The 27,180-nt window shown below is 40.5% G+C and overlaps 2 protein-coding genes across 2 annotated transcripts in view; both read right to left on the reverse strand.

Annotated features, from left to right (window-relative positions):
• Window positions 1-4,239: 4,239 nt before the first annotated feature.
• The window catches only part of LOC6644609, a 37,437-nt gene continuing 14,496 nt past the window's right edge, over window positions 4,240-27,180 (reverse strand). Inside the window, exons 2-8 of the mRNA XM_023177033.2 lie at window positions 8,082-8,588; window positions 7,828-8,013; window positions 6,892-7,752; window positions 6,680-6,829; window positions 6,534-6,617; window positions 4,448-6,472; window positions 4,240-4,347 (exon numbers count right to left, since the gene is read on the reverse strand). Of these exons, the coding sequence (XP_023032801.1) occupies window positions 4,343-4,347; window positions 4,448-6,472; window positions 6,534-6,617; window positions 6,680-6,829; window positions 6,892-7,752; window positions 7,828-8,013; window positions 8,082-8,568 (3,798 nt within the window). The 5' untranslated portion in view covers window positions 8,569-8,588 and the 3' untranslated portion in view covers window positions 4,240-4,342. The remainder of the gene's footprint in view (window positions 4,348-4,447; window positions 6,473-6,533; window positions 6,618-6,679; window positions 6,830-6,891; window positions 7,753-7,827; window positions 8,014-8,081; window positions 8,589-27,180) is intronic.
• Window positions 24,797-25,546, reverse strand: LOC6644608. The gene has a single exon (XM_002067473.3). The coding sequence runs from the start codon at window positions 25,456-25,458 to the stop codon at window positions 25,090-25,092; it is 369 nt and encodes a 122-aa protein (XP_002067509.1). The 5' UTR covers window positions 25,459-25,546; the 3' UTR covers window positions 24,797-25,089.

A 27,180-nucleotide genomic window follows, 5' to 3' on the forward strand; every position in this document is an offset into this window, starting at 1 on the left:
CCCGTGTGTATGTGTGTGTGTGTGTGTGTGTGTGTGTGTATGCTTTTTATTGTTTTAATGAACACATGAGTGCAATTTCAGTCTAGATACGAGAACCATAACTGGCCATTCACCTCGGGGTGGCTACATCAATTAGTTGGCTTTGAAGGTAATCCCGATGTTTTCTTGTCGATATCAAACAATTTTTGCTTCTTGTCAATTTAAGTTTCTCATTTTGGGGGATGGCCATTGGCCATCTAAACGGAATCTATCCATATGAAACATCTGCAGAGCTTTACATTAACATTAAAGCAAGGATATTAACGGACAAACTGATATATCCTATGACATATAACGGATAGAATCAACGACCACATCGTGGTCAGAAATTTGAACCTAAACGAAACCTAATTTAAATATGACTCACATGAAATTCTTATCAAACTTAACGTCGAATGTACAAAGAAAACAATCAAATTTAATTGTTAATTGGTAAAGAGAAACATCCCAAACACAAACACACACACACACATACACACATAGCCACCCACACACAGGCAATAATAACCTGCTGCGATAACATTTAAGCGAAATCGCTTTAAAATCAATTAACCGTAAAATCACTCGTAAAATGACACGGACACAGAGCCAATGGCACTGCCTAAAGTGGGTGGTAAGGGAAGAAATGGAGACCTGCCGACCAAACGACCAACCGACCGGCATGCGATGCGACGCGACGCCCAGCCAAACAATCAAATGTGTCGGCCATAACATTAGAGTTTCCCCCATATTTGTTGCAGCAGCAGGTTGCAGAGGCAAACCCTTTCGCCTTGCCTTGCCCCACAGAGACAGAGACAGAGACAGAGGCGTGCACTTGTTGTGAATGCTGGATTGTGCCAGAGGACGTGCTGCCAGGTATTAACCTCCATTTAATGTTAAACAAAGCCGCGATACATGGAAAAGACTGCATAAAGAGATGGGGAGAATGCAAAAAAAGCCGTGATACTTAACGGTGGGAGAGCCACGCCCACGCCCACGCCAAACATTTCGATTAACATACGCAAACAGCCAGAACACAGCAGCCAAAAGGGAGTTGGAGCTGGACCTGGGCCTGGTTCCTGGTTCTGGCCCTGCTGCAAGAGACAACAAAACAGGAGTTGGGAGTCAGGATAAAAAAAAAAAAGACCGAGAAGAGGAAAACTCACACGGCCGACAAATTGAATTTGGCGCATAACGGAGCCAAGTGTGGCAATGTGTGGATGGAGGAAAAAGCATTGGCAGGAAAAAATAATCAAAAGAGAAGGGAAGGGAAAAAAGAAATCTGTGTTCCATCGTCATCATCGTCGTCATTGTCGAAAATCATTTTAAAACAAAACGGACTAATTAAGCGCACGTTGGCCATTTGAAGTCCTCGAATGTGGCGCCCTGGAGCTAGGGGACAGGTGTGAACTGGCTTATTTGTTGGGACGTGTGGGCAATGGTGAGTAGAGGACAAATGAGAGATCGGGTCCGGTCATTTAAAGGTAATTCAGTTTTTCTTCAAAGCGTGTCCAGAGCGAGGTCTCCGTCTGAAGTGGCTGAGAAAAATGAGAGAGCTTAAGATGCTTTGATGTATGTGTGTATGTGTGTGTGTGTATGGTGGCTCGTCCTCGCGAATATCCGTCTTTGAATAATGATGACGTTGATGGCTGGGATTAGAGTCCAGTGTGTGTGTGTGTGTGTGTGTGTGTGTGTGTGTTTGTGTCATTTATTTATTATGCCACAATATTCAATGACCCTTAATGGCATTTCGTAATAAAAATATTGGATTAGTTTGTTAGTGTTTGTGCTCTTTGGCAATGACAACAGACGGCAGACAACCAATAATCATCCCTCTTACCACTCACCGCCCACTCACCATATTACTATATCAAACTGGGGTCGGCACATTACTTATTCCATTAAATGCCTAATGAGCCAATTTCATCCTATGTGGCAGGGGCGTGATCGTTACACACACACACGCCATCGAACACCTGAAGCATCAAAGTGACTATAGATCAACTATATGTCCCTCTGCAAAGAAGATTATGAACATATATCTATATCTTCTATCGATTTACCCAATTTTATATGTTTTCAAGTTTCACATTTGATTTACTCCTGCTAAAGTATGAAATTCTGAATTCGTCTTGTCTCATTGTGAAATATTTTCATTTGAAAAATTTAAACCATTTATTCGTTTTATGTAGAGCTCTTGTTGATCTATATTTCATAATAAAGTTACATCAGTTTGACTGATGGCGGAGTCAAGGCGAAAATGGGACATGCATTTTGTGTATTAAGAGGCTTCATCGAATGAAAAAAAAGGTTCACAGTTCTCTGGATGGCTGGGCATAATAAATATTAATGGCAACTGTCATATAAGTTGTACACCTATGTACATACATATATATCCTACTATGTGCGCTGAAGGCCAAAAATAATATGACCCTGTGGGTGGCTTGATGTTGAGACACATTCGACATGTGACAGATAAATTATGGCAATTGGACGAACCCCCTCTCCCTGTCTGACTGCTGCTTGCCTGGGCAATCATTTTTCATTTTCCTCCACCTCTAACAATTCGTCTTATATTCGGTTTTTTTTTGTTTATATTTATTTTTCTCGGGGTGACATATATGCAAGAACCCATACTAAACCCATACTCTATTCCATAATAGTTTTCTGTTCAAAATTCAGAACTGGACTAGTGACTAGTTTCAGCATTTGTGCAATTGATTACACTTGACCACGCCCACTCTTTCGATATGTATGTTTGTATGTATATAAGTGAATGGCTGCGTGTTGACTTTCATTACGTACAAAAGTTGGCCCCTGTGGGTCATAGGGCAAATAATTTTTCATTATACACTAGATTGATGTGCGACCATCAATAAGTATGATGAGACAACAACAACAACGAAAGACCAGACCAGCTTAGACCAGCAAACCGAACCGAACCGAACCAGACCAGGCTCAGACCTTGGTCAGGTAAGGCATGGCCATAAATTGCATGGCCAAGGGGGTGGTGGGAATGGGGGGCCAGAATATGGTGTGGTTGCTGGGAGGAGTTGAGAATAAAGCTGCACAGATTTATTTACAACAAACGAGCTTAAAGCGAATTTCAAAAGAATAAAAGAAGAAACCAAAGCAAAGAGCCAAACAAACAAACAAAACAAACCAACCAACGAACGAACAGAGTGCGGGATGGTTGCGGGTGGTAACGCGGGAGCATTGGGTAGAACAAAGTAATACGCGTATATAAAAGAATCAAAAATCTAGATTTTGATTTCAGATACTACTAGACTTGAGACAAAAAAAGAGATGGAGATGGAGAGGAAGTGGAAGTGGGGGCGATGGCGGATAAATGTATGGAAAGGGAGGATGGGAAGGTCGTAGAGTAAGTCAAGTGGCGCTTAGTTCTTTCAGTTGTTTCTCTTGTTGTTGTCGTTGTTGTTGTTGGCCAGCTCAAATTTCCAGACGGCGATTTCTGGCTACTGCTTCATCTTGTTCTTTAGCTTTTCGACTTCTTCCTATGAATTCCACTTCAATGAATTGAAAAATTGCCTTGAACAAATTTGATGCGCCCCGACAGAACCACGAGCCGCCAGCCAACGCGATGCCTACGACGGCTGCTTTGCATTTTCCGAGTTGTCTTTTTAACGGAAAATTCTGTTGGAGAAACTGCTTGGTGGTTGGGTGGCTTGGTTTCAGTTTGATTTCGTTTGGCTGGGGGGAGACTTGGGATACACAACACGCCGAGGAAGTGGGGGATGACATTTTCCAAAACATGACATTTGACATTTGATAATGTCATTTGCCGCGTAATTGTTTTTTGATTTGATGCTTTTGCTTATTCTTGTTTTCCTTTCTTTTTTTTTCATTCAGTTTTTATCTCCCACTTTGGAGTTGTCTCTGTTTGGGTGTAAAGAGGGGTAGCAAGGAGGAATCTGTGTCTCTGTGGAATGAAGCTATTTACGTTTTGCTTCTAGTAACTATGCCTACCTGTGTATAGGTGCATCTAATCAAGTAAATATCGTCCAACTAAAATCATAAATCAACCAACATTTATGTTGAAATACCCTGTAATTATAGTGTCATTTGAGTTACTCAGTACTTGGGATGTGTTCTTTGTTCAAACCATAGCAGGATCGATTACATAGACTTCGAAGCAATAAGTCATTAAACAAATTAGAATAATCAATTAGTCCAATCCTAAATAGAGTATCATCAATTCGATTAACTGTATAATTTATTGATACGAATTTTATTAAGCAAATGTTTCACATAGATAGGTATAGAATTAGATACATTGATAAAAGAGGTTCTCAATCAGTGGTGCTTAATCTGCAAGAAAAAAAGAGGGAGAAAAGAAAAGTGACCAGCGAAATGCATACATATATAAACTCTACTTGTACATCTAAACCAAATGATTCTAGTAAAATACCTTCTTTTGGACTGTGCAGATCCACATAGTGCACATCAATGTAAATCAGTTCACGGAAATTATGGGTCATGGCTGACATTGAATTATGATCGATGGCTAGATATCTGCCCTCGTATTTCGTCATCATGTGAGGTACATTAAGCATCTTCGACATTTTAATCGACTTCATTGGACTGTAAGAGGGAACTGTCTTGTCGCAGCCATAGATATTCAAATCGCAAGCGAATTCGCGCTTGGAATCGCCACTCGAGCCCAGCCAAAAGACATAGAGTGTCCGTTGGGGACGAAACAATTTAGCAGACTCTGATTCTGTCTCCGATTCAGAAGGCCCCAACAGTCGATCAACGCTTATCTGAGTGTACATAAGCAGACAGGGTGTATGCTCGGCAAAGTACAAATGATGGGGTGCCAGCTCATAATTAAGGACACGTCTGGGATACGGCACACTTTTGGTTGGCTTACATGGGAGTAAAGCAGTGCAGCAAATACAATGAATCTGATCTGGTGGATAGGACTGCGGATGGAAGACATACACCATGCGATCCTTTAGCCACAATTCTTCAAGACGCCGACAATGATCGCTCAGGAAATGAGCCAGTAGAGTTTTTGAACATATATTGATGCCACAGCCTGCAATTGGGCAGGAGTAAGGCTTGACGCATTCTGTATATGACAACTGATAGCGGCGCACTTTGTTCATCAAAGGATTTATGGCCAGGGCATCTGGACGAGGGTATTGATTTTCGTTATAGAAATCGTAGAAAGCCTCCAGATTGGGTGTTCGCATAACGAATTGGGTTTTCTGTTTTGCCAGATCTGCCCGCTCCTCGGCACTCTTGAGGGCCTCTCCATAGATTTCACACACACGGTTCTCCTGGAGTAGGGCCCATTGAAGCAGTTTGTGGCAATTGACGTCGTCCACAAGGACATTTAAATTGAGATCTAGCATAAAACTCTCAATATTGCTAACAGCAAAACGTGTGCGCAACAAAAAACGCTCTTCGATCGGACGTTTGGTGTCTGTGGCATTCTCGAGAAGGACGCGACAGTAACTGTTAACCATGTAGTATGCCATTATTTCGGTCAACTTCAACGGAGGACATTTACCGTCGACATTTTTCTGCTTCAAGTAGATCAGAATTATGGCATCGATGTCTTTGTAACTGCGTTTCCCCAAGTGCACACCCAACGGATTGTGCTCTTCCAGAAGCAAATGGGTTGGAAAGAATCCCTCATTGACATACCAATGGAAATTGGTTGTATCCTTGAGACATCTTTGGCGATAAAAATGCTTTAGATAGTCAGTTACTAGCGGAGAGGGCTGAAATCCCTTCTTGTAGCTTAACTGGGTCATACGTTCTAAAATCATAATTGACATCCCATCGATCTCGAAGTAACTGCGAAAATCACCCGACGGTGGCAGCAATTTTATCTGTGTCATTACATTGAATCGAAACTGCTCTTTTCTGTGGCCTTTCTCACGTCGTCGTGGAGTCTCCATTCCGTTTACTAAAGTTGCATCACTTGTCTCGTCCGACGACGTAAAGACTCTTTTGCGATATTTTGCCACTTTCTTCCTCAGATTGCTTAAGGTTTTCCATCCGACCTTTTGTTGTTGAGAGTCTTCCTGATGTAGCAAGTAAATTACTGCCGCCGCATTCGGTTTCTCCGAAGCCTTCGTTAAATCTGGAAGTTTGGGCAATTTAGTGGGGTCCACAAATACTTTTGTTATTCTGGACATTGTGTCTTCTTCATAATCTTCATAATCCTCATCTTCCTCGTCTTCCTCTTCTTCCGCTTCTTCTTTAGAGTCAACCTTTCTCGGGGAAGGTTTTTTCTCCTCTTCCTCTTCCTCTAGAATCACGACTGGCTCTGGAATTGGTATCACTTGTTTGGGCACTGGGCATGGAACATAGGGATGTACGCGTCTCCGAGCTGATTTCATTTTTGACACTGGGCCTGAATATTTGCTCAATTCCCACCAGTTCACAAACGAAGTTTTGCTGCTATCTCGTAATTGAAAGCCTAGACAGACTGATCTGTTGAACCCCAATGAATTAGGACTAGATATCGCAATCAGACTTACCACTCTTTTGCTTATTCTGGTCATCGAATTTCACCAGAGACATTTGATGTTCTTTTGATGTTGTCAAAGATTTCAAGCTTGTTTCTAAAGTAATTACAAAGGTTTATCCACAGACTGGGCTGATTATGGGATTATTAGATGCTTACTTGCAATGGATAGTGGGAAATGTGTTTTTGTGTTATCCTCTCCCATTTCCCTTTCGGATTGGCCTGGCATCGACGGCGTAATCAGAGTGCGACCCAAGGGATCTAGGCCGATCTTGTAATAGTTTAGTACCTCGGACGATTCAAGGGGATCTTGAATAACGTAAATTAATATTCTAATCGATTCACTCATAGCGTTTTCAACGTTCACTTACTCAACTTATGCTGCTGTCGCTGCTCTAGCTTTAGCTGCAGTTTGTACTGTTTGCGACGCTTCTTATCGTCCTTGTGTAGGCGCTCAAGCTTCAGTCCTTGATTGTGAATTTCCAAAAATATTGCTTGGCGCTCTTGAATTCGACGTAACTGATATTCTCGGCGGCTGTCATGAAATTCCAGTGGCTCCAGTTCCTCCTTTGGTTTTTTAACTTTTTTTTCCTGCTTTGACGTTTCCTCATCTTGTTCCAACTTTGGCTGCTCCTTTTGGATATTTGGTTTGTCCTCTTTCTGTTTTAGTTGTTTCTCAGGCGTCAACTTTGGTCGCCCCTGCAGCATATAAAGTGGAATCGGTACATGATGTTGCTGCTGCTGCTGCTGCTGCTGCTGCTTCTGCTTTGTTGGTTGCTTTGATTTTTCCTCAGATTCTATCTCATCAGTCAATATTGGTTGACGATATTCCAGCTTGTATGATTTCACTGGCTGGTGCATGGATTGATAATGTTTCGTGGGTTTCACATTCGATTTGAGGGACAACGGTTTGGGGACCACGGGCGAGGGCGTGCATGGGCGTTCCTCTACCGTTTGGAGCCGCATTGGAGGCTTTCGGATTGGCGAATCGATATACAGTTTTGGGCTACCACTGGAATCACTTGAAATACCCTCGTCTTTGTCCGACAGTGCAGCGTGTGGCAACTTAGTTGATCTAACAGTATTGTCTCGAAATTTCTGTATGTACTCCATGCCGAACTCGCAATCCAAATCGAATTCCGCCTCTAAGATTTGCTGCTGCCGTTGCTCACGACGTTGATGTTTAGATAGATGATGTTGATGCAGGGGCAGCTGCCCCAGTTTATGTTGCTCTACACAAAAAAAAAAAAAATTGTTTTTAATTCTAAATAGAAAAGGAATTTTTGTTTTGAAAATACTAATATTACTAGAAGAACGTTTCACATCGGCCGAACTCTCGACAGATGACTGAAGGCGTCTGGGATTGGTTTTGGGCACAGCTCCGGTTGCTGATTTGACAGAATTCTCAATGTGAACTAATGACCGATTATTTTTTGTTTGTTTTATGCAATGTTCCAACTGTAGAACCAATTTGTCAACGACACTGAAAACATCTAGAGAAAAATCGAAAACATTGGAGAACCTTGTCAATATTTAAATGCCACTTTGGGGTGCTACTTACATACGGCGCGTTCTTCGCGACTTTCTGAAATTAGCTCAGGATAAGGAAAAGGCTTATCATAGCCCTGTCCGTCAAGTTTCGGGGGTTTGCATAGTCCACTGTTGGCAAAAATTTGCTGATACCCAGGACACTGCTGGGAACAAGACTTGCGACGGGGTGGCAAAAGGGGTGGAATCTCCTTCAATAACGAAATGCGACAATCAAAATTGTTCACTTTCTTTTGCTCTGTGTTCAATTTGTCCATTTGGTTCTCCTGCTGATGATGTTTCTCAAAAAAACTCTTCAATACCTCCAGATTGGGCCTCGGCTCTAGGGCTGGGGACACAGGGACAAGATCCGTTACTGGATATTTTGGCGGACGCTCTTCTGGGCGATCCCCCATTGGTGGTTCTTCCTCATCATCAAACAGCTCCTTCGGGAGATATTGAAAAATCAATTGTTCGTTGGGATCCTCGTGTGACTTTGGTCGGCGCTTAGAGTTCGGCATTGTGTCAGATATAGCTCCGCCTACAAATCAATACAAATTGGTTATTGGTTATCGAACCGCTTTGCCCCAGTGTGTGTGTGTGTGTGTGTGTGTATTGGAACAGGCGCAGTAGAGACCTATAGACGATAGGTTGTCCCTACTACCCCACCCCAACTCCCTGGTCCATCGTATATCTGTATGTACGTTTTATTCTTCTTTTTTTTTTAATCAACAGCGAACAAATAGCAAAAAGCGAACAAACAACTGCAAATTGTAGCATGAAATTGCCACTGGCCTCCTCCTCCTCCTTCTCTCAAGGAGTATGTGCTCCTGCAGAGGGTGTAACTACTGGGACTGGACTGTAAATTGCTTGCCATTTTTATATAGTTTTTTCGTTTTCATTTTCGTTTTCCGCTGGTCAGCCAGCCGGTGTCAATTTGGTTCTAGCCAAAAATAGAATAAAAAGAAAACAACACAAAAGCAAAGTGAAACAAAAAATGTATGGGAGCATGGAAAACAAATTTTTTTTAGTAACATCAAAGTTTTCTATACTCGTCGCTGTATATCGCATCACAGTTTTTCATTACCCAATAATTGTTTTAAGTGCTGGTCACTTGTAATTCTCAAGTGGTTGAAGAATCAAAGAAATGGAATAAGACAAACGAGTTGAAATGTTTGCTTTATTGGCTGCTAAGCAAATGAAAAGTTTCCTAAGATTGATGCATTATCAATTCTTTATATAGCTAAAGTCATTTGCCATCTTCAAAAGGATTTTCATTCCATCAAGTCAATTGTAAGTCAAACCTTATCAGTAAATTGTTCGGTCTTAGCCTGTCTACGGAAAACCTTTAATTGGACTAGAGCAAATGACAAAACGAATGAACATTTTTCTTGTTAAATAAAAAAAGAGAACTTAAAATGGCAAGTATAATAATTTGGTAATTGTTATTAAAACATGATCTTGAGCAATAATATTTTCTAGAAAACTATTCGCTTATCAACGCACTCAGGACTCGGCACTCAATAGAGGCTCCTCCTGCTTTTATCCTGCCCTGCCCACATCTCTTCTTCTTCTCCTCTTTCTGCCACATCGTTCCACATCAATTCCCCCTAGACACTATGCAAACCCCAATTCCGGACAAAGTTAGTTTACGGCCAAAAGTTCAACAGCGAAAACGACAGAAAAAAAACGCAAAGAGAAGATATATACATATGGATATATATATGTATGTACATACATATATAGATAACTGCTCAAAAGCTAGTCAGAGAGTGTGCAGTGGAAAATAACAACAAAAAGCCACAAAAAATATAAAAAAAGAAAAAAAAATTGTTTTGCAATGCAGTTTTTTTCACGAGTTTTTCATTTGGGCAGCCATTAGAGCAAAAATCAGCAGGGTTCCAGTCCGGGCGGGGGGGAGGAGGAGGCGGCAGGGACCTAGAGGCAAGCTGCACACATGTGGAAATTGTGCGCGTTTTGCAGTTTTTTAATTGACCAACAAATTTATTTGATTCGTTAGCGGAGCAACGCGCCATCATCATCTATTTTTTAAATATATATTTTTTGTACCTTTTCTATTTGGTTTTTTTTTTTCGCTTTTTGCTATTTTAATCTAGCCAACGAGACAGAAAGAGATGGTGCAAAATGACTTTAAAGTCAAAGAGTAAGTGTTAAAATGGCCAAAAATGAATCCCAGGATTCAGGCAGTAAGCAAATCCTCGGCCAGGCCTAACTCACGCACACACACACCCAGAGATAGAGTCACAGTCAAGGGTAATTGAAATTCAAAGCATGGCAAAAAGCAACAGCAGGGATAGAGACACGGATACGGACGGCGACTCCGATTGAAGATGAGAATGAGATGGCTAGCAGGGGGGAGCAATGGTTTGGGGCATGCCTCTTGTTGTGTCTAAGGATTACATATTGGTAAACAACGATTACAACAACGACGACAACAACAGCAACAACAACAACAACAAAGGCAATGGGTACCGACAACTTATTGTACTACAAATTGGTTTGTTTGCCCATCTCCAACCGCCCTTTTGGGGGCCCTCTGTTTGATTTGATTGTTGACTTTATTGGTCAAGCAGCCGCCTGCCCCGCCCCCCAATACCTGCTCATTCCAGCTGCCTTTTGGCCTTTTGTGTTGTTTATCTCCCCTCCTCCTCTCTTGCGCTCCTGCCCGAATCGAGCTAATGCCAGTTTACCGCCGCCGCCGCCTCTTTCAGTGAGTTCAGAGTGAGTTTTTGTGTTATTTTACGATATTTAATCTATGATTAAAATCAATTAAATGCTACACTTGACTTAATTTATTGTCCCCACAAAAGCAGAACCAGAATCGAAATCAGTATCCAAAATCACAATTCACAAAACAAACGAGGCAAATACAAGTAGCCGCCGATCTGAAAACTGAAACCGAAAAATGAATTGCTCGTAAAATCAAATTGGCCTCTCCAATAAAAATCTGCCAAGCAAAAATGTATCTACACTTTTGTCGGCCCCGAATGAAACTCGTTTGTAGTTTTATCTTTATGACTTGATCTATTCTCTGTTTCGGTGGTGGGATAAATCTGATGAGGGGGGTGGGGTGAGATGCAGCGGGGCCAGAATATTGCCAAAACAAATTTCAAGAAATATCCAAGAGCAAAGCAAAGATTAAATAAATAAAAACAATAACAATTAACTGAGGTCCAATTGTAGTTTTCATAGGTTATAATAGTCATTTGGATTTCATTTTATACCCTTCCCAAAAGTAATATAAATTTTAGAGGATTTTTGGCTATAGCCAAATAGTTAAGGCGTGTGAGAAGAACTATTGATTAGCATACAATTTTTGATTCATATTCTCTCTTCTATCGCTCAAATGTCAATTCATTCAGTTATTTCTTGTGGACAAGCCCCAAAAACCAAGCACTCAGACAACACTCAAGTTCATTTTAGCATGTAAGCCGAAAACAGGATTGCGAACAAGGACAAAAAACACAGAGAGGAAGAGTGATGGAACGTAGGAGGACGCATTTAAAATTCCGTTTAATGATGCAATTGGAATTTGATGAGTTGGAAAACTGACTGAAAATCTGACATGGCTGATGAAACGCAATCAATGCATTGCCACTTTTGGTCAAACGTCTGTAGGCTAGAGAGTTTTCTGTGTGTGTGTGTGTGTGTGTGTGTGTGTGTGTGTGTGTGTGTGTGTGTGTGCGTAAGAGGGGTGGACATGAATGTCGTCCTGCTGTTTCAGTATCTGTCAGTTGGCCCCGGCAGGTAAATTGCAACCAATAATAATGAATAATTGAAAATCCAATCAAACACCAAATGAAAACGGAGGCGCACATTGCCAGCATCAAATGCCCATATCCATGGACGAGGCCAGAGTCCTGGTGTTGATTTTGCCAGCTTTATCGAAGGACATTAGCCCATTCCGTTCCCGTTACGTTTCGTTCGTTCGTTCATTCATTCGTTGTGCTCGTCCTCGTTGGCCTGTGCGTTCGGTGCAAATGCAATCAGAAAGTGTGGGCCAACCAACACAAACACAAACAAACACACACACACACATCCAAACACACACACACACACACAAGAAGGACTAACCAAAGCAACCTGCATAGATGACACCCCAGGGACATGGCAAAAGTCAATGAATGGTAATAGGTGTCGACATGGCGTTTGTTTGGGGCGTGGCACCCAGCCTCTGCCTTCATTGGGTTGCCCATGTTGTTGTTGTTGTTTGGCTTTATTGGTGTTGTTTTTGCTGATTGCCACTTTCGGCTATGGATCGAATGTGTGCGAATGTCTGGCCATGACCCATGCCCTTTCCCCACCCTTTTGCCATGGATATGGCCAACCATCAACCAGACCTGGACAACAATCGTTAATTGTCAGTTAAATTGAGTTTGACTACTGAACAAGATGGTATTCATATAGTTTTTGTACAGCCTAAAATTATGCCATTAAATTTCTAGACGAAATTGTAAACACAAAAAAGGAAATAAAGGCGAATTGCTAGAGATTATACGTAACTATTTATTTGATTTGGATTAAGATTTGCCATTTGTCTATTTTCAATTATAGTAAGTTGCTTTTGCCTGCATTGTTAAAATAATTTGATGATTTTTGTAAAGAAAAACAAAGTTGCATATTGAAAGAGCCGCAAGCTAATCTGCTCGTACCCAACTCGTATCAATCTGGCTGTTTCTACCTTTTCCCCCCGGTGCCGCCTCATCAACGTCATTCCCATCCCAATGCCAATCCTCCTCAGTTCATCATCATCAACATTGGCAGCAGCAGCAGCATTTGTCCTGGCAAATTGTCGCCTTAGGCTAAGGCTGGGAACAAGACAAAAGTTTATTCTGCGATATGATATATCTACCTGTGTATACATATCTATATATATATATATGTATATATACATATATATCTATATATACATTTGATACATGTAATTACACGCAAATATGCCGTTCAAATTTGCGTCAAATTGAGTTGTGTGTATGTTGTGTGTGTGTGTGTGTGTGTGTGTGTGTGTGTGTGTGTGCGCCTGGCCTTCTGTCGAATGTTGTTCAATTAACGTGGCGCAGTGTTTTTGTTTTTGTTGTCTGCCGCCGCCGCTCAAAATGACACCGCGAGCGTTTTTCACCGACCAAAACCAGAAAGTGAACTGCAATTCGCGAATACGGATGTGGCTGCGGATGCGGCTGCGGAAGTGGATGCCACCGGGTTGGCATCTATGTACATGTTGCACAAATATAAACATAAATCAATTAACAATTTTCGACAGTGACGATGCAAACTGATGCCGAATTTTTGGACAGTTGCCTGTGGCAAGAATTCTCCCAAAATCGACAATTTGTGGCAACTGAGTGTGCACCATGTCTATCTCTCTCTCTCTCTCTCTCTCCCCCTGTATGTGTGTGTGAGTGTGTGTAGGTTACATGAACAGTGTTGATTAAAATGCAGACAAGTTGCCTACTTTTAGGCGCCAGCTGAAACATATGCTGCAACATTGAAACATTAACAAGAATATATAGAAAAATTTTGAAACTTATTTAGCGCTATTAATTTGATTATTAGTGAATTATTTATATAATTTATAATTTATCGATGGGAAATTCGAGCCACCATCATTTTAAACCGCAATTTAGTAAGGAATTTTAGCTAGTGGCTTTGATCCGAACCAATACACACAAGCTCATCCTTTATGAAAGACATTACCAAAGGAACACACACACACACACATGCCGACGACAATAGACTCCATTCCTCCTTGTTTTTGCCCATTCCTGTCTCTATCCTTATCCTTGCCCCTGGACCTGGCTGTGCCACATATACACACACACACACACACACACACACAGAGAGAGACTAAGTGTATGTGTCCCAGCTCGAACCGAAACCGAAAAACTTGTTTCATAAATTTTCTATTCAAAATGTAATTAAACCCTTTCGTTTGCTATGCCCCGACTCAGCTGCTCATCTAATTACAACAAAAAGGATACCAAAAAACGCCCGAGGGGGGCGAGAGGCGAGATGGCTCGATGTCGAGGGAAGCAATATACTCGATAATTGCAAGCGAAAATGGGAAATGGGAAATGTGGAAAAGTGGGCAAAGTGGCAAATGGGTAACGATGTAATGGGGAAAAAGGCGTAAGCAAAGAGCAACGATAATGCCAGGAGGAACAACTCCAGCAGAACTCACCAGACTTGTCGTCCATTTCAATAAATATCTTCAAAGTCATTAAATTTCACACATGTTGGCGGCACGCTGAATTGTTTTAATTTTAAAATTATTGTCATTAATTGATTTTTGATACAGACTGCATAAATCTTCATGTGGGTGGATGGGATTCCTTTGTGTGTGTGTGTGTGTGTGTGTGTGTGTGCGGTAACAGTTCGGAAAAAAAAGCATTCCACAGAAAGACAATGTGAAGTGACTCCGACAAAGAGCCAAAGAGCCATCCAAAACAGGATGGAGATGAAGGAGATGGGTTAAAAACGGGGTAGGCCATTAGGATGAGAATGGATTTTGGGCACTCTTTATGGCTTCGGCATGATTATTGAGACCATTATTTTTGTTTAATTACGTTACGGGTGTTAAAAAGGCCACATACCCGAAAATTTTACTACCAGAAACTTGAATATAAATTCTAAACATACGGAAATTGAGAACGAATGGTATTAACAACGCACAGATATCATCTTTCTCTTTCTGTTTCCATGTTATAGAAATTTTTAAAGAATACTCTAGCTTTTGAATTTCATAAACTACTATATGAAACTTTTCTTTCCTATGAACCAACTCTAACTAAAAACGTTTTTATTTATCCTTTTCTGATTAATCCCACAAACTTAGGTTCTTATATTTTTGTTTTGCCTCATCTCTTCTTCGACTATTTCCACCTAAAGTAAAGAGAGATCTGCCCAGGTAATGCCAATGAAATAAAGAAACTTGGACAGAGTAGACAACTCACTGAAGTCTTTTCTTTCGCATCTTGTTTCCAATACGATAAACTTTTCATTTGCACTGTTACATTTTTGGCTTAAACGTTTGTAGCCCATGAGTGACGAGTTTAAGACTGACTTGAAAATATGCTATACAGACTAAACTAAGCCAAAGCCATTTGGCCATTTGCCACTATTAGGCACAGTTTGGAGGTGTAAGCGATTCCGGCGGCTTCAACGTGGGCCGGGCTTACCTAAGGTAATGGTAATCCTGAAAAGTAGGCAACACTAATGTGTGTGAGTGTTTGCATGTGTGAGTGTGCTCGGCTTTTTGTGTTTTGTTTTTTTTGTTTTTTTTCGTTTTGGTTGTTTCCATTTTTATTCTGCATAACGGACAAATTTGTGACACGTTTTCGGCACGCTTGCCATGTCGATTTTTCTTAAGCAAAGCGTTTGTCGTTTGTCCCATTCCCCGCCCCACCTGCTCCCCCCCGCTCATCCTCCATACCCGCTAGATCCCCAACTTCTAAGCTTGCCAACTCATATATATTTTACAACTGTAGACGAGCGAATGCTTGGCGATACATATCAAGTGGATGAGGAGGTGGAATGGGTATGGGTGATGGGGCAGGGTAGGGGGTACGGATATTGGACGAGAGAGTGGGAAAGGGGCCAAGGGGGGGTAGGGCGGGTATATACCTGTACCTATGGCATAGCTACATTTGAATGTAGTGAATGTGGATGGGAATGGGGGAGGATGATGTGCATGTGGATCTGGCCGGGTGGTGGTTGAATGATAACCGTTCCTTTTGTTGACTCATACGCAAATTTTTACTCATGTGCTTGATACTAGTAGCTAGAAGGGTGGGGGTTGATGTGGGGGTGGGGCTGTTGTTAATGGTTTGATGGGTTTAAAGTCGTGTCTGGGGTTGCGGAGTTGCGGGGATGGCGGCATGGCGTCAATGTTGCGCACTCATACAAACATATACACAATACATATATGTATTAAATATATTTATATATGTATGTATATGTATGTAGTTATATAAGTATTTTGCATATGGACGTTCAGTATGGATTGCAGGCGCCCGCCCGTCCGACTGACTGACTGACTGAGTGACTGTTTCTTATGGCTTTAATATCTTTAGTGCTGGTACGTGCCCATTGATCCTTGATGAATGAATGCTCTCCCATTCCCTCTATCTCTCTCTCTCTCTCTCCCTCTTCTACGTTTCACTCGATTACACAAAAATATACAAACCAGAAAGTCGGGTATTTCAATTATGCTAAGATTCCTGAGAACAATTTCTTCAAAATAATCCAAAACTCCCAGTGAAGCGATCACAATTAAAATCAATATACAGAACCAATCTCAAAAAGTTCGATCATGATCAGATCGAAACTCATGGCCTTTGGATTTAGACTGAGCTAAATAAATCAAAGAAATTTGCCATTTTGGAAAACTATCACTAAAATTTGGGAAATCTGAATCAGTTTGTATCTATATACATATATATGCAGCTTTTGTGTCCTTAAAGAAATCATTGATGGGATTTGTTTAAGGGTTTAGTTCGATTCTAACTAATTGAAGCACTAGCCTAGCTGTAGTTTGTTTTGTTATTTGAAAAGTGTGTTTAAAATTCGATAAGTTATATTTTTTGGCTCCTTGTGACTTTCTCCTTCCACTTAAACAAAATTCAAATTGTTCTTCCTAGTTTGGCATTTTTTTTTTTTTTTGCTTCATTCTTTTGTTTTGTATTTCATTTTCATTTTGTGTTTTTTTTTTTTTTTTCATTTGCCGCTTTTTGATGGGCTTTTGGCGGCATTATGCATAAATTTCATTTTCTGCTCTTTGCTTATTGTTCATTTTTTTCATATTTTTGTTTTGTGTTGTGTGCGTGTGTGTGTGTGTGTGTGTGTGTGTAGTATCTATGTTATTTATTTACGAGTGTATGAGTGCGTCTGTTATTAATCTTCGTGGGAGTTATTGCTCTCCGGAATTTGTACTTGTAATTTTTGTTCTTCTTTCTTTGGCTCTCTCTTTCTCTTTCTCTCTCTCTCTCTCTCTCTGTCTCTTTCAGCTATGATTTGCGTTCATTTGTGTATGAAATTAAAATCACACCCAAAGGAGATGCCAATAAGAATGCGGCTGCGGATGCGGATATGGATGCGAATGCGTATATGGATGCGGCAAGGGAATGATGGCAATGGGAATATATCAAGACGAAATGGCCGACCCGTGGGCAATGGAATGTGGCGAGAGCGTTTACAATTTCTTTCTGTTCTGTTTCTTTTTTTTTGCAGGAGGGCAACTGTAAATTGAGTTGTTGCCCATTGCCCTTTTTTTTTTTTTTGGTTTTTTTGTTTCTAGATTATTTTTTTTTTTTCATTTTGTTGTACACCAAACTTTGGCCGCCGCCTAATTCATTCATGGAAACCGTTGTGAAGACTCCGCCTGCTGCTGCTGCTGCTGCTGCTGCTTAGCATACAATTGCCACATTAACTTGCCAGGGCCAAAGATAAATCGTTCATGTTGTTGCTGTTGCAGTTGCAGTTGCAGTTGTTGCAGTTATTTCGCACTAAAGCCCGCAGCACACACACACAGACACACACACAACCGAAAATCGAGACAAGTTTGGAGGAAATGTTTTTTTCACCAAGCAAAGTGCATTTGAGGCCTCAAGCAAAAATGCCTAGACCAGAAACTTTTTAATCGCAACGACTAATAAGTTACTCTAAATCTTTCCAAGGCTTAACTCTAATGGCCATATCGAAATACATATATCATAAACTTAGATTCCCTTTTAAACCTTTAAATTTGAACAAAGATTTATTCGAATTGACTTGAATATCAATAAGAAGAGATTAGAAATCGATCAGTGGATCTTTCGATTAGAAGTTAGAGATACATTTCGTATGAGAATTAAGAATTCCTATCTTTGAGATATAAAATGATAAGTACAACCATACGATCCAGTGTTTCTTAGGTAAAAAGTTAGTTTGGTTCTACACTTATATATATTAATTTTCGATTCGAATTATTTAATGTAAGATAATTCAATTATGTTTTAATTCATATCTTTCGATATGAATTAGACATCTGTAGAGTATATCGAATGAAGCATATGGCTAACACATACTTGATGTTGATGTAGATACTTTTGCAATTGCGAGGCAGCAATTTTTAATGTGTTTGCGCTTTAGCCGAAAGTTGGCGTTGGGCCCATTTTTCTTAAGCTTGTTAGAGAGAGACTCAGTCTCAGCCTGGGCTCGAGCAGATTTGAAACACTTTGCCCAAAAGGTTCATAGACAGACCAAGTGCAAGAGCAACAGACACAAGAGATGTTTCAGTTGTTGTTGTTTATGATACGTCAGTGGTATGTGTGTGTGTGTGTGTGTATGCATGTTGTTGCTGTTTGAAGAAGTTGTAAGAAATAGTGGGCTTGCCCCATACCATTTTGCCAGTTGTAGCCAGCCAAGAAAGCCCAGACAAATGAGCCATGTACAGTGGTACCAAAGTGGCCAAAATGAAATGGTCTGTCTCTTTTTTGGAGCCGTTGGGTATTTTTTAGTTGAAAATGAAGTAGTTACACACAACACCAATCGCAAAACGAATGCAAATGCAGGAAGTTAAGCTAGAGAGCCAGAGAGTTCACAGTGTTAGTAGTGATGGATTACGGCCAACGGGAAATGGACAATGGCTACGTCCAGCAAATTCATTTATTAAACTGCACTTAACATCAACACCAACTCCAGCACTCCAACAGCACCAAGAACAAGCAACAACATCATCATTAATATTAACCAGAGGGCCGGGGCTAACTTCGACCGCGTCAAAGTTTGTATACCCTTGCAACTTTTTTGGTAACTCTTTCCTTACCTATAGCCATCAAAATGGAAAAACGTTTTTTCTAAAAAGGCTAAAGCTTGCGAAAGAACGGCCTACAATCTTAGCATAGGAAAGATATTGATCAAAGTCGCTGTTTCCCACCGATCGTTCCTATGGGAGCTATATGATATAGTCACCCGATCTTAATCAAATTCGGCACAGTCATTAACAGATATATTAAACTAACAAATGTTTAATTTGAAAGCAATCGCGTCAAAAGTAACGAAGTTATTGACAAAAGTCACTGTTTTCGAAAGATCGTTCCTATGGGAGCTATATGATATAGTCACCCGATCTTGATCAAATTTGGCGTAGCAGTTAATATGTGTAATTAACTCACCAATATTAAATTTCACGACAATAGCTCAGAAAATAATGAAGTTATTGAGAAAAGTCACTGTTCGTGACTTTGCCGTTTGTATGGGAGCTATATGATATAGTGGTCCGATCCGGCTGAATCCGAGATATACAACGCCTGCAGTATATACAAGCCTACATGCAAAATTTCAGCTCTGTAGCTCTTACGGTCTAGGAGGAGTTTGCGTTGATCCAGACGGACGGACGGACGGACGGACGGACGGACGGACGGACATGGCTATTTGAACTCGTCTCGTCATGCTGATCAAGAATATATATACTTTATATGGTCGGAGATGCTTCCTTCTATGCGTTGCACACTTCTGACCAAAATTAATATACCCTTTTTGCAAGGGTATAAAAACGAAATAACACAAAAAGGTGTTAAAAAAAAAGATATATATCCTAGAGCTTACCTTTTGCATGAGAAACCGATTGAGAAAGCACATGATGAGCAATGGGGCAAAACTATTGAGAATTCAAGGTCAGAGATTGTGTGTGTGTGTGTGTGTGTGTGTGTGTGTGGAGAGCCTGTGTTCTCTGCTTGGTATCGTATCGAATGCCTGCCAAAATGTCAAGAACTCATGTTCAAATGTCAAACTGGACCGACAAACCGTTAATTAGCAAATCAAAGAAATGCCAAGCCACAGAAACGTCTCAAAGAAGAATCTTTTCTTTCTCTCTCTCTCCGTATCTCTGTCTCATTTTGCTTCTCTCGACAAGTCTCACACTCGGACAGCTCACCAAATCCGACAGTTGCGCACATTCGAAAAAGATCAATGAGAATTGTGAAAGAAACTGAAGAAATATACAGCGCAGACAGCGAGCAATTAAAAGGAAACGTTTAAAGCGCCCAAAGCACGTCAGGTTGATTGTCAGTGGTGGTGCCAGAAAGTCCAACCAGGACCGGCGATCCGACCATCCGACCATCCGACCATCCAACCATCCGACCAGCCCCATCCACGACAAGGATCAAGAAGTGCGGGACAGCGGTTAAGGCATTGGGACTTACAGCGCAGCTCAATTCACCCGTTGTCAATCATAAGCTGACTGACCAAAGCTACATACATTCTCACATATATATATATATATATATATATCTGTATAGTATCTGTATCTTTGACCGTTGCAGCGTCCAACGTCTTGCAGAGGTTCTAAGCTAACTTCTAACGCGCAGGCGCAGCTGTCGGATTTGCATTACTGCGTCGACTTGCCTTGAAATTATATGAAATTGATCAATTTCAACGTTGCAACGTTCTTTGCTTAGTCTCCCCCATCCACTCCTCTGGTCCTTCTCAGCCTCTCTCTCTTTCTCTCTCTCTGTCTCTCCATCTTTCCCAATCTCCATCGCCATCTCACGCTCTCTGTCACTCTCCATCTCTATCGTTCGCTGAACATTTAATGTAAAATGTCAATCAAAAATTGCAAAATGAAAACTAACTTGCTGCGCGGAATTTAATTAGAATTGCTGCCTGGGAAAAAAAAACTACATATGTACATATGTAAGTATAGGAAAATCTTTGCTCAATTGAAGCCCGTTGACTAGTATCTTGAATGGAAGTCAGCATTGGCGCCTTTTTTTCCTTGGGGCCCCATGAATGGAAATTGGAATGGTGAAGAAAATGATATTGCAGAAATTCTGTGTTTTTGTTGCTTTTTTCTAATTTCCATTCTATACGCTTGCTAATTGTTAAACTGGCAGATGCAATCGAGAAATAATTGAAAGGAAAGTTGTGGGAAAAAGCCAATTCGTGTACCTTCAATCAAATAATGCAACTCATTTTGGTTAGTGTCAGTGAGTCCAAAGTCAATCTTGATCTAAAAGCACTTAGAACGAAAATAGAGAAGTTAAAAACTAGGCCTAGATATCACAATAATAAGTAGAGATGCCAAGGCTAATATTAAGCTAATTTAATGGTAAGTAAATTGTTTCAATATCATAAAGTAATTCAATTTTTTGGTTAGTTTCTTCCAAGTACTTGGAGGACATTCACTAGGTGCATATCATACAAAGCTTTGCTTACTTGAGCTTAGAAGAAGTTCTATTTCAAATTTCTAGAAAAGAAACTCTTAATGGTTAAGGGCCTAAACCAGGCTGATTAGTTGTTACAAATTGGTAGTGAGATTATTGGAATAGAAACATATTTCAACCTAAAATTCTTGTCATAACATTTCCTGGTTACTTGCAGTTGAAACTTTCGTCTTTGATATACGTAACTAAAGGTTTTTAATAGGTGCTCATAGATACTTTTGTATTCCTCTAGTCTTAATCAAATTGTCTGTTAAGTGTTCAGTTTCCCAATGTTGCTATAAAGACATAACTCAAACTTGAATGACTATAAATTTTCAGTTTTTTTTTTTAGTTTTATTTGTGCCTTCAGGTGCATGAAATTTGTTTTTGTGGGTCTTCGTTGGAAATTGTAAAACAAACAACAACAAAACCAACTACTTATGTATAAATATACATACATACATACATATATGTATGTACATATAAAAGACATGAAAAATGTTTAACAGCGATGAGAAAATGCTTTAGAGCAATCAAATTATTACTGTCCAGTTCGGTTGGTTATTAAAAACTTGGACTTCTTTTTGTATATTTTTATTGTAGGTACTGTGCTGCTTGCCAATTAGAAATTCAACAAAGTCGGTCTACATCAAAGTCGATTAATTTGTCAACCATTTGAAGAAACGTCCATGTTGGGCTTTATTTCGTTTTGGCATTATCAATGGGCGGGCTAATTTACTTATGAATGTTTTGTTTCGGTTTTTGTTTCCTGAAGTACCAAGCACATTATGATTTCTGGTTGTTGGTTGGGTTAATGCTTCATTTCTTTGAATTTCATAATTACACGGCTTTGACCGCTCAAATGACAAGATGAGCCCCCTTCCACCATCCTCCTTCCTTCTAACTCTCTTCGTATGAGTGTGTGTGTGTGTGTGTGTGTGTAGTAACTGTTTTTGGTCTTTGTCAGCGTTTTTCTTGAATGAACTTTGCTTGAAGTGGCTTTGACTGGTAACTGGTTAAGTTGACTTTGACTGGTTTCTTCATTGAGCCGCCTCTTCCATTGGCCCCAACTTTATGCCTGACTTAATTAATTATTGTTGTATAATTTCAGTTAGTTGTTAGCATAATTCACCAGAAGCAGAAGCGACAAAAACCAAAAAAAAAACATATATATGAATGAAATGGCTCATAACACGTATGTACATATATATACATTATAGTAGTAGGTATAGATTTCGTATCATATCCGGTACAGTTGTGCTCTGTGTGTGCCCTGTGCATCTTGACTTTGGAGCCCGCCCCAGAGCAAAAGCAACAACAACAGTAACAACAACAACAACAGATGGAAAAAAGGGCGTTGTGGGCAATGTCAATCAATTGGTTGGCTTGAACTGACTTGGTTTGGTTTTTATTTAGCTTTGGTTGGTTACTTAGTTTTTGGTTGGTCTGGTTGGTCTGGTTGCCAGGCAGGTTACGAAAAAAATGGCAGCTGACTGACAGACAGATCGAAAATGTGCTGCCAGTTCTTTAGCTGCGGCCAGTTTAGGTCCAGCAACAACAATAACCAACTGAAATTGCGCTGAGAACTGGAACTGGACTGGGTCGTGGTCATGCCTGAATTAGAGATGGTATCCCAGATGGGATGGGGACGCAGCATCCCAAGTAAACAGAGCATCCACTTATATTGATATTTATTTTCTTCACCTCTGACTTGGCTATTGACTGGAGTAAGCCTAATCGTGTCACGCTGCCATCGCTTTTGGTAGCAAAAATTGCAAGTTGCAACTACAACAAAAGTGCAACTGCAACTGCAACTGAAACTGGAGCTTGGGCTTGGGACTTGTTGGGCTCGCTGTTGCCTTGACAGGCGGTGGCATGGCACGGCCACGATTGCGATTGCGACTGACTGCCAAATCGATTGAACTGCCTTCATTAAAAAGCAGAGCAATCTCTCTGTCTCTGCCTCTCTAACTCACTCTCTCTCTCTCTCTCTCTGTCTCTCTGTCTCTCCTAATAACTCCTTTCCTGCTGCCGCCGTGAATGATCTGACGATCTGCAGGCTGCTGCTCCATTAATTTCCATGTTGGCCACAATTTGACTTCTGTTCGCCTCTATCTCTTTTTCTCCTTCTCTATCTCTCTCTCTCTCTCTCTCTCTCTCTGTCTCTCTTTCTGCACGCAATTTGCAGAAAAAATAAAAGAGAAATAAATTAAAATTAAATAAAATCAAGACACACATCTGCAACAAATTGGAAGCCAATAATCAAATGTCAGTCAGAAGTTCTGCTGTCAGTTGCCGTCTGACAGTCAGTCAAGGCGGTCCAAAACTCCAAGAAGCTCCAGCTCCAGCTTCAGCTCCAACTCCGTCTCTGTCTTCAGTTCCATTTCCAGCTCAAACTTCAGGTCTTCGACTCCCGGCCTCATTACTCAAACTTTCAGCTTTGTCTTTACCATCGCCTCCAATCTACTCCTCCTCCATCCCCATCTCTTATTTGCCTGTTTCTTTGGCTTGATCTCTGTTATTTTTGCATTTTGTTGTTATTATTGTTGTTGGACTGTCCGATCTGCATGTCTATTTATACTTTTTCGGTTCTGCTTTTCCATTCTGATTTCGATTTTTACCTTTATGCCTTAACACTTAATTAGATTATTCCTTCTTGGTATTGATACCGTGTATCCAATTTGGCCTTTTTTTCTGCCCTTAACTTCTCCTCCAAGTCGACCACCTTCTTCGCTTCCGCCTTCTCATCATTTTCGTTCATCTACTTATAATCAACAATAAAAAATTTCAAACACATTTTGACACAATTTTAATGGACCATCAAAAATACACAAAAAACCTAATCAAATAAAAAGACTTCAATAAAAGCAACAAATTCAACTCAACAGTACAATACAATACAATTTGGTAATTTTTTTGTATATTCCCGTTGATTGTTGTTCTTGTTGACAAATCGATAAACAGCTCAATTAGCATTTCGTTTGAGAACTTTTCAGACAATCAAAAAAGTTGAAAACTCAATATACAAATACATTCAAATTGCCATGACAATTTTTGTGGAAGGGTTGCTGCTTGCCTTGTTCGAACTTCGAATGTTCCAAGCGTTCAATCGTTCATCTTGGGCTCAATAAATCAAACCATAAAAAAAAAAAACACAACCGCAGAATTGACACAACCAACACAACACACAATATTCAGATCAATAATAAATTTGTATGCGCTTCTCGTAATCCCCCACAATTATGCAAAATGAGCTGTCAAACTTGGAAAATTGACAGTTTTGTGAAGTTGTTCTCAGCCAAGTGAGTTTGTGGCAATGAGACGAGAGCCCAGATTGAGTTGTATAAACAGGGCCAAAAAAGATTAAAGGAAAGTGGTCGATAAGGAATAGAAAACAATGAATCATTTCCGATCTCCAAAATGTCTCTTTATCTATTCGTTTACCCTTCCAAACTGGAGGTCAATAGTTTGAGCCAGGAAAGCTAAGACTTAAAAGAGACTTGGAATTCTTAATTGGAAAAGAAACTGATTTCAATTCATCAGTTATATGTTTGTGTGTAGGTAGGTAGATATATTTGTTCATTGAGATCGATTTATAATTAAAAGTCTATTTGTCTGTATATACCAGATAAGGATTCACTTGAGAGTAGTAAAAGCTGATCTGATCGAAAGAAGAGATCAACTGTTTTCGAATTTAGGACATTTAATATAAGTGCGAGGTTGATTATAGTCACAGGAATCAGGATAGCGCCAAATGTTGAAATTAAAAGCCACTGACACAATGCATACGGGGATACAGAGAACAAGACACGGGGATCATTGGCTCTTTTCCATAATTGAAGTTTAGTTTTTGGCATCAGCAACGTTGTTTATACCCGTTTCCAGGAAATCATGCTTGTGCGACAGTTGTTCCGTCGTCTCGCCTTTGACCTCCATCACCATCTCTATGGGAGATGACTCCTCGTCCGGACTCATCTTGTCCATGTCGCCGGGTGGCATCTCACCATTCTGCATACAATTCTTATAGTGCTCCAGGCTCAGTGTCTTAAGGCCCTGAAGTGAGGCAAGGGCCGTATCGCTGATATTGAGACTTGATAGAAAGTCACCGATGGATGCATAGTGCACAGCATTTCGACGATTGCGACTGTTTCGTAGGTCATCCTCACTGGAGCTCAACTCTGGGCCAGACTCTTGATCTCTAAGGGAATCCATGTGGATTGTGTAGTAAATATTAGTTGTGGCTGTCAAACAAATGAATCGAAATGAAACGAAAGCACAACACAATTTGCTTGATTTCAATGTCGATGCCGAGCTGATGGCAGTTCAAAAAGTTTAGAGTTATTTCAATAATTCAATCACGTGTTATCGGAATAATTGAATAAGTCATCGTGTCGAGCGACACAAATTTAATTTCAATACGCAGAACGTTTAACGAACAGAGTCAAAGGCATTTGCCGATTGAAGACGCACAAAACTTGGAGGAGATGGAAACGAAGACGGAGACCAAGACGGAACACGGGTAAACAGACAGACAGACAGACAGACAGACAGACAGACAGACAGCCAGACAGACAGTGGGACTGTGGGACAGACAGGCCAACAGTCTCAGGCCGATCTGGCAAAGCAACGTGAGTGATTGTCGCAAAAGCTCAAAGGCGACAACGACAACTCTTCGAATTGTACTGATTTTTATTTATTTTATGTTTAAAGCGAATCGCTGATGGAATACCAAATGAAATTTGCCACTAATAAATGGGGAGGAACCCACAATGCCTCCCCCCCTCCCTTCCCCAAAGCCCCCACCACCCCCACATAATGTCACTCTTGCCAGTTGCCAATTGCCAATTGGTGTGGGAAAATGTTTTGCCCGGCGAGAGATGTCGATGTCAATGTGAAATGGTAACACGGGCGTGGCGAATTTCCATTTGCATTAGCATGTTCCCCAAATTCCACGATGATATCAATCGAATTTCAATTATACACAATTATAACTTGAAACTCTAAACCTAAAATGTTACTTATAACTCTCACTCTTGTAGAAGTTTCCCTATTTAATAATTACTTGGTCATGAAAAAGGATTCGTTTTTCATCTTTCATAGTAGTTTATGAATGATATTAACAATCGATTATCGATTGTGGTATAGAATCAAATTCGAAATAAAACTTCAAATTGAATATCCTTGTTGAAGTTCTATATCAAATCTTTAGTTTAATATCCTTGTTAACGCACAGTGAGTGACATAAGTCCACGTAAACTGGGTCAATAACTGACCTACAATATGCCCAGTCAATACCGACAAAAAGGTCCCACTCTCGGACTCACACACACACACACACACCACATCATATCCACTTGCAGTAATGCACACTATACTCTTACGCATTTCTCACTCTGTTCGATAGATTTTTGACATAGTTTTTGATCGAAAATCGGCACATTGAACTTGTCTTTGGCCATTCACACGCTCCTTTTTGGCCGTGGGATAAAAATGTGAGAGCCAGAGCCGAAATTTGCACTGATTGGGAATGACACGGGGGTATGGGATGGGGTAGGGTGGAGTGGAGTGTTGCTGCATATCTTTTTTGTTTGTTTGTGGCAATGGTGATGGTGATGCTGCTGCTGTTGCTTCTTCATCATCATCATGATCGTGTTCATCGGGTTGACTTCTTCTTTGGACTTAAACAAATCAATACGAAAACGATGCAAATGGCAAAAGGCATGTCAACAATGCTGGCGAGTAATTGGCAGTGCAGCGGCAACATCAGCGACTGATGATGCTCACTTGGCTGTTGGATGTTGCCTGTTGGCTGTTACCTCGTTGTTGATGATGTTGCTTGATGTTGATGATTGCGTTTCGAGTGTTTGTCGTTGTTTCGCCGTATATGTGATTGCAATCGCTGTTTTAGCAGTGCCGCCAAAGTGCAGCTAAACA

The sequence above is a fragment of the Drosophila willistoni genome (assembly GCF_018902025.1).
Source record: "Drosophila willistoni isolate 14030-0811.24 chromosome XL unlocalized genomic scaffold, UCI_dwil_1.1 Seg142, whole genome shotgun sequence".
NCBI classification, from domain to species: domain Eukaryota; kingdom Metazoa; phylum Arthropoda; class Insecta; order Diptera; family Drosophilidae; genus Drosophila; species Drosophila willistoni.

Excerpts from the sequence above, each read along its gene's own strand:
- LOC6644608 (XM_002067473.3), bottom strand. The coding sequence starts at position 25,458 with ATGGATTCCCTTAGAGATCAAGAGTCTGGCCCAGAGTTGAGCTCCAGT.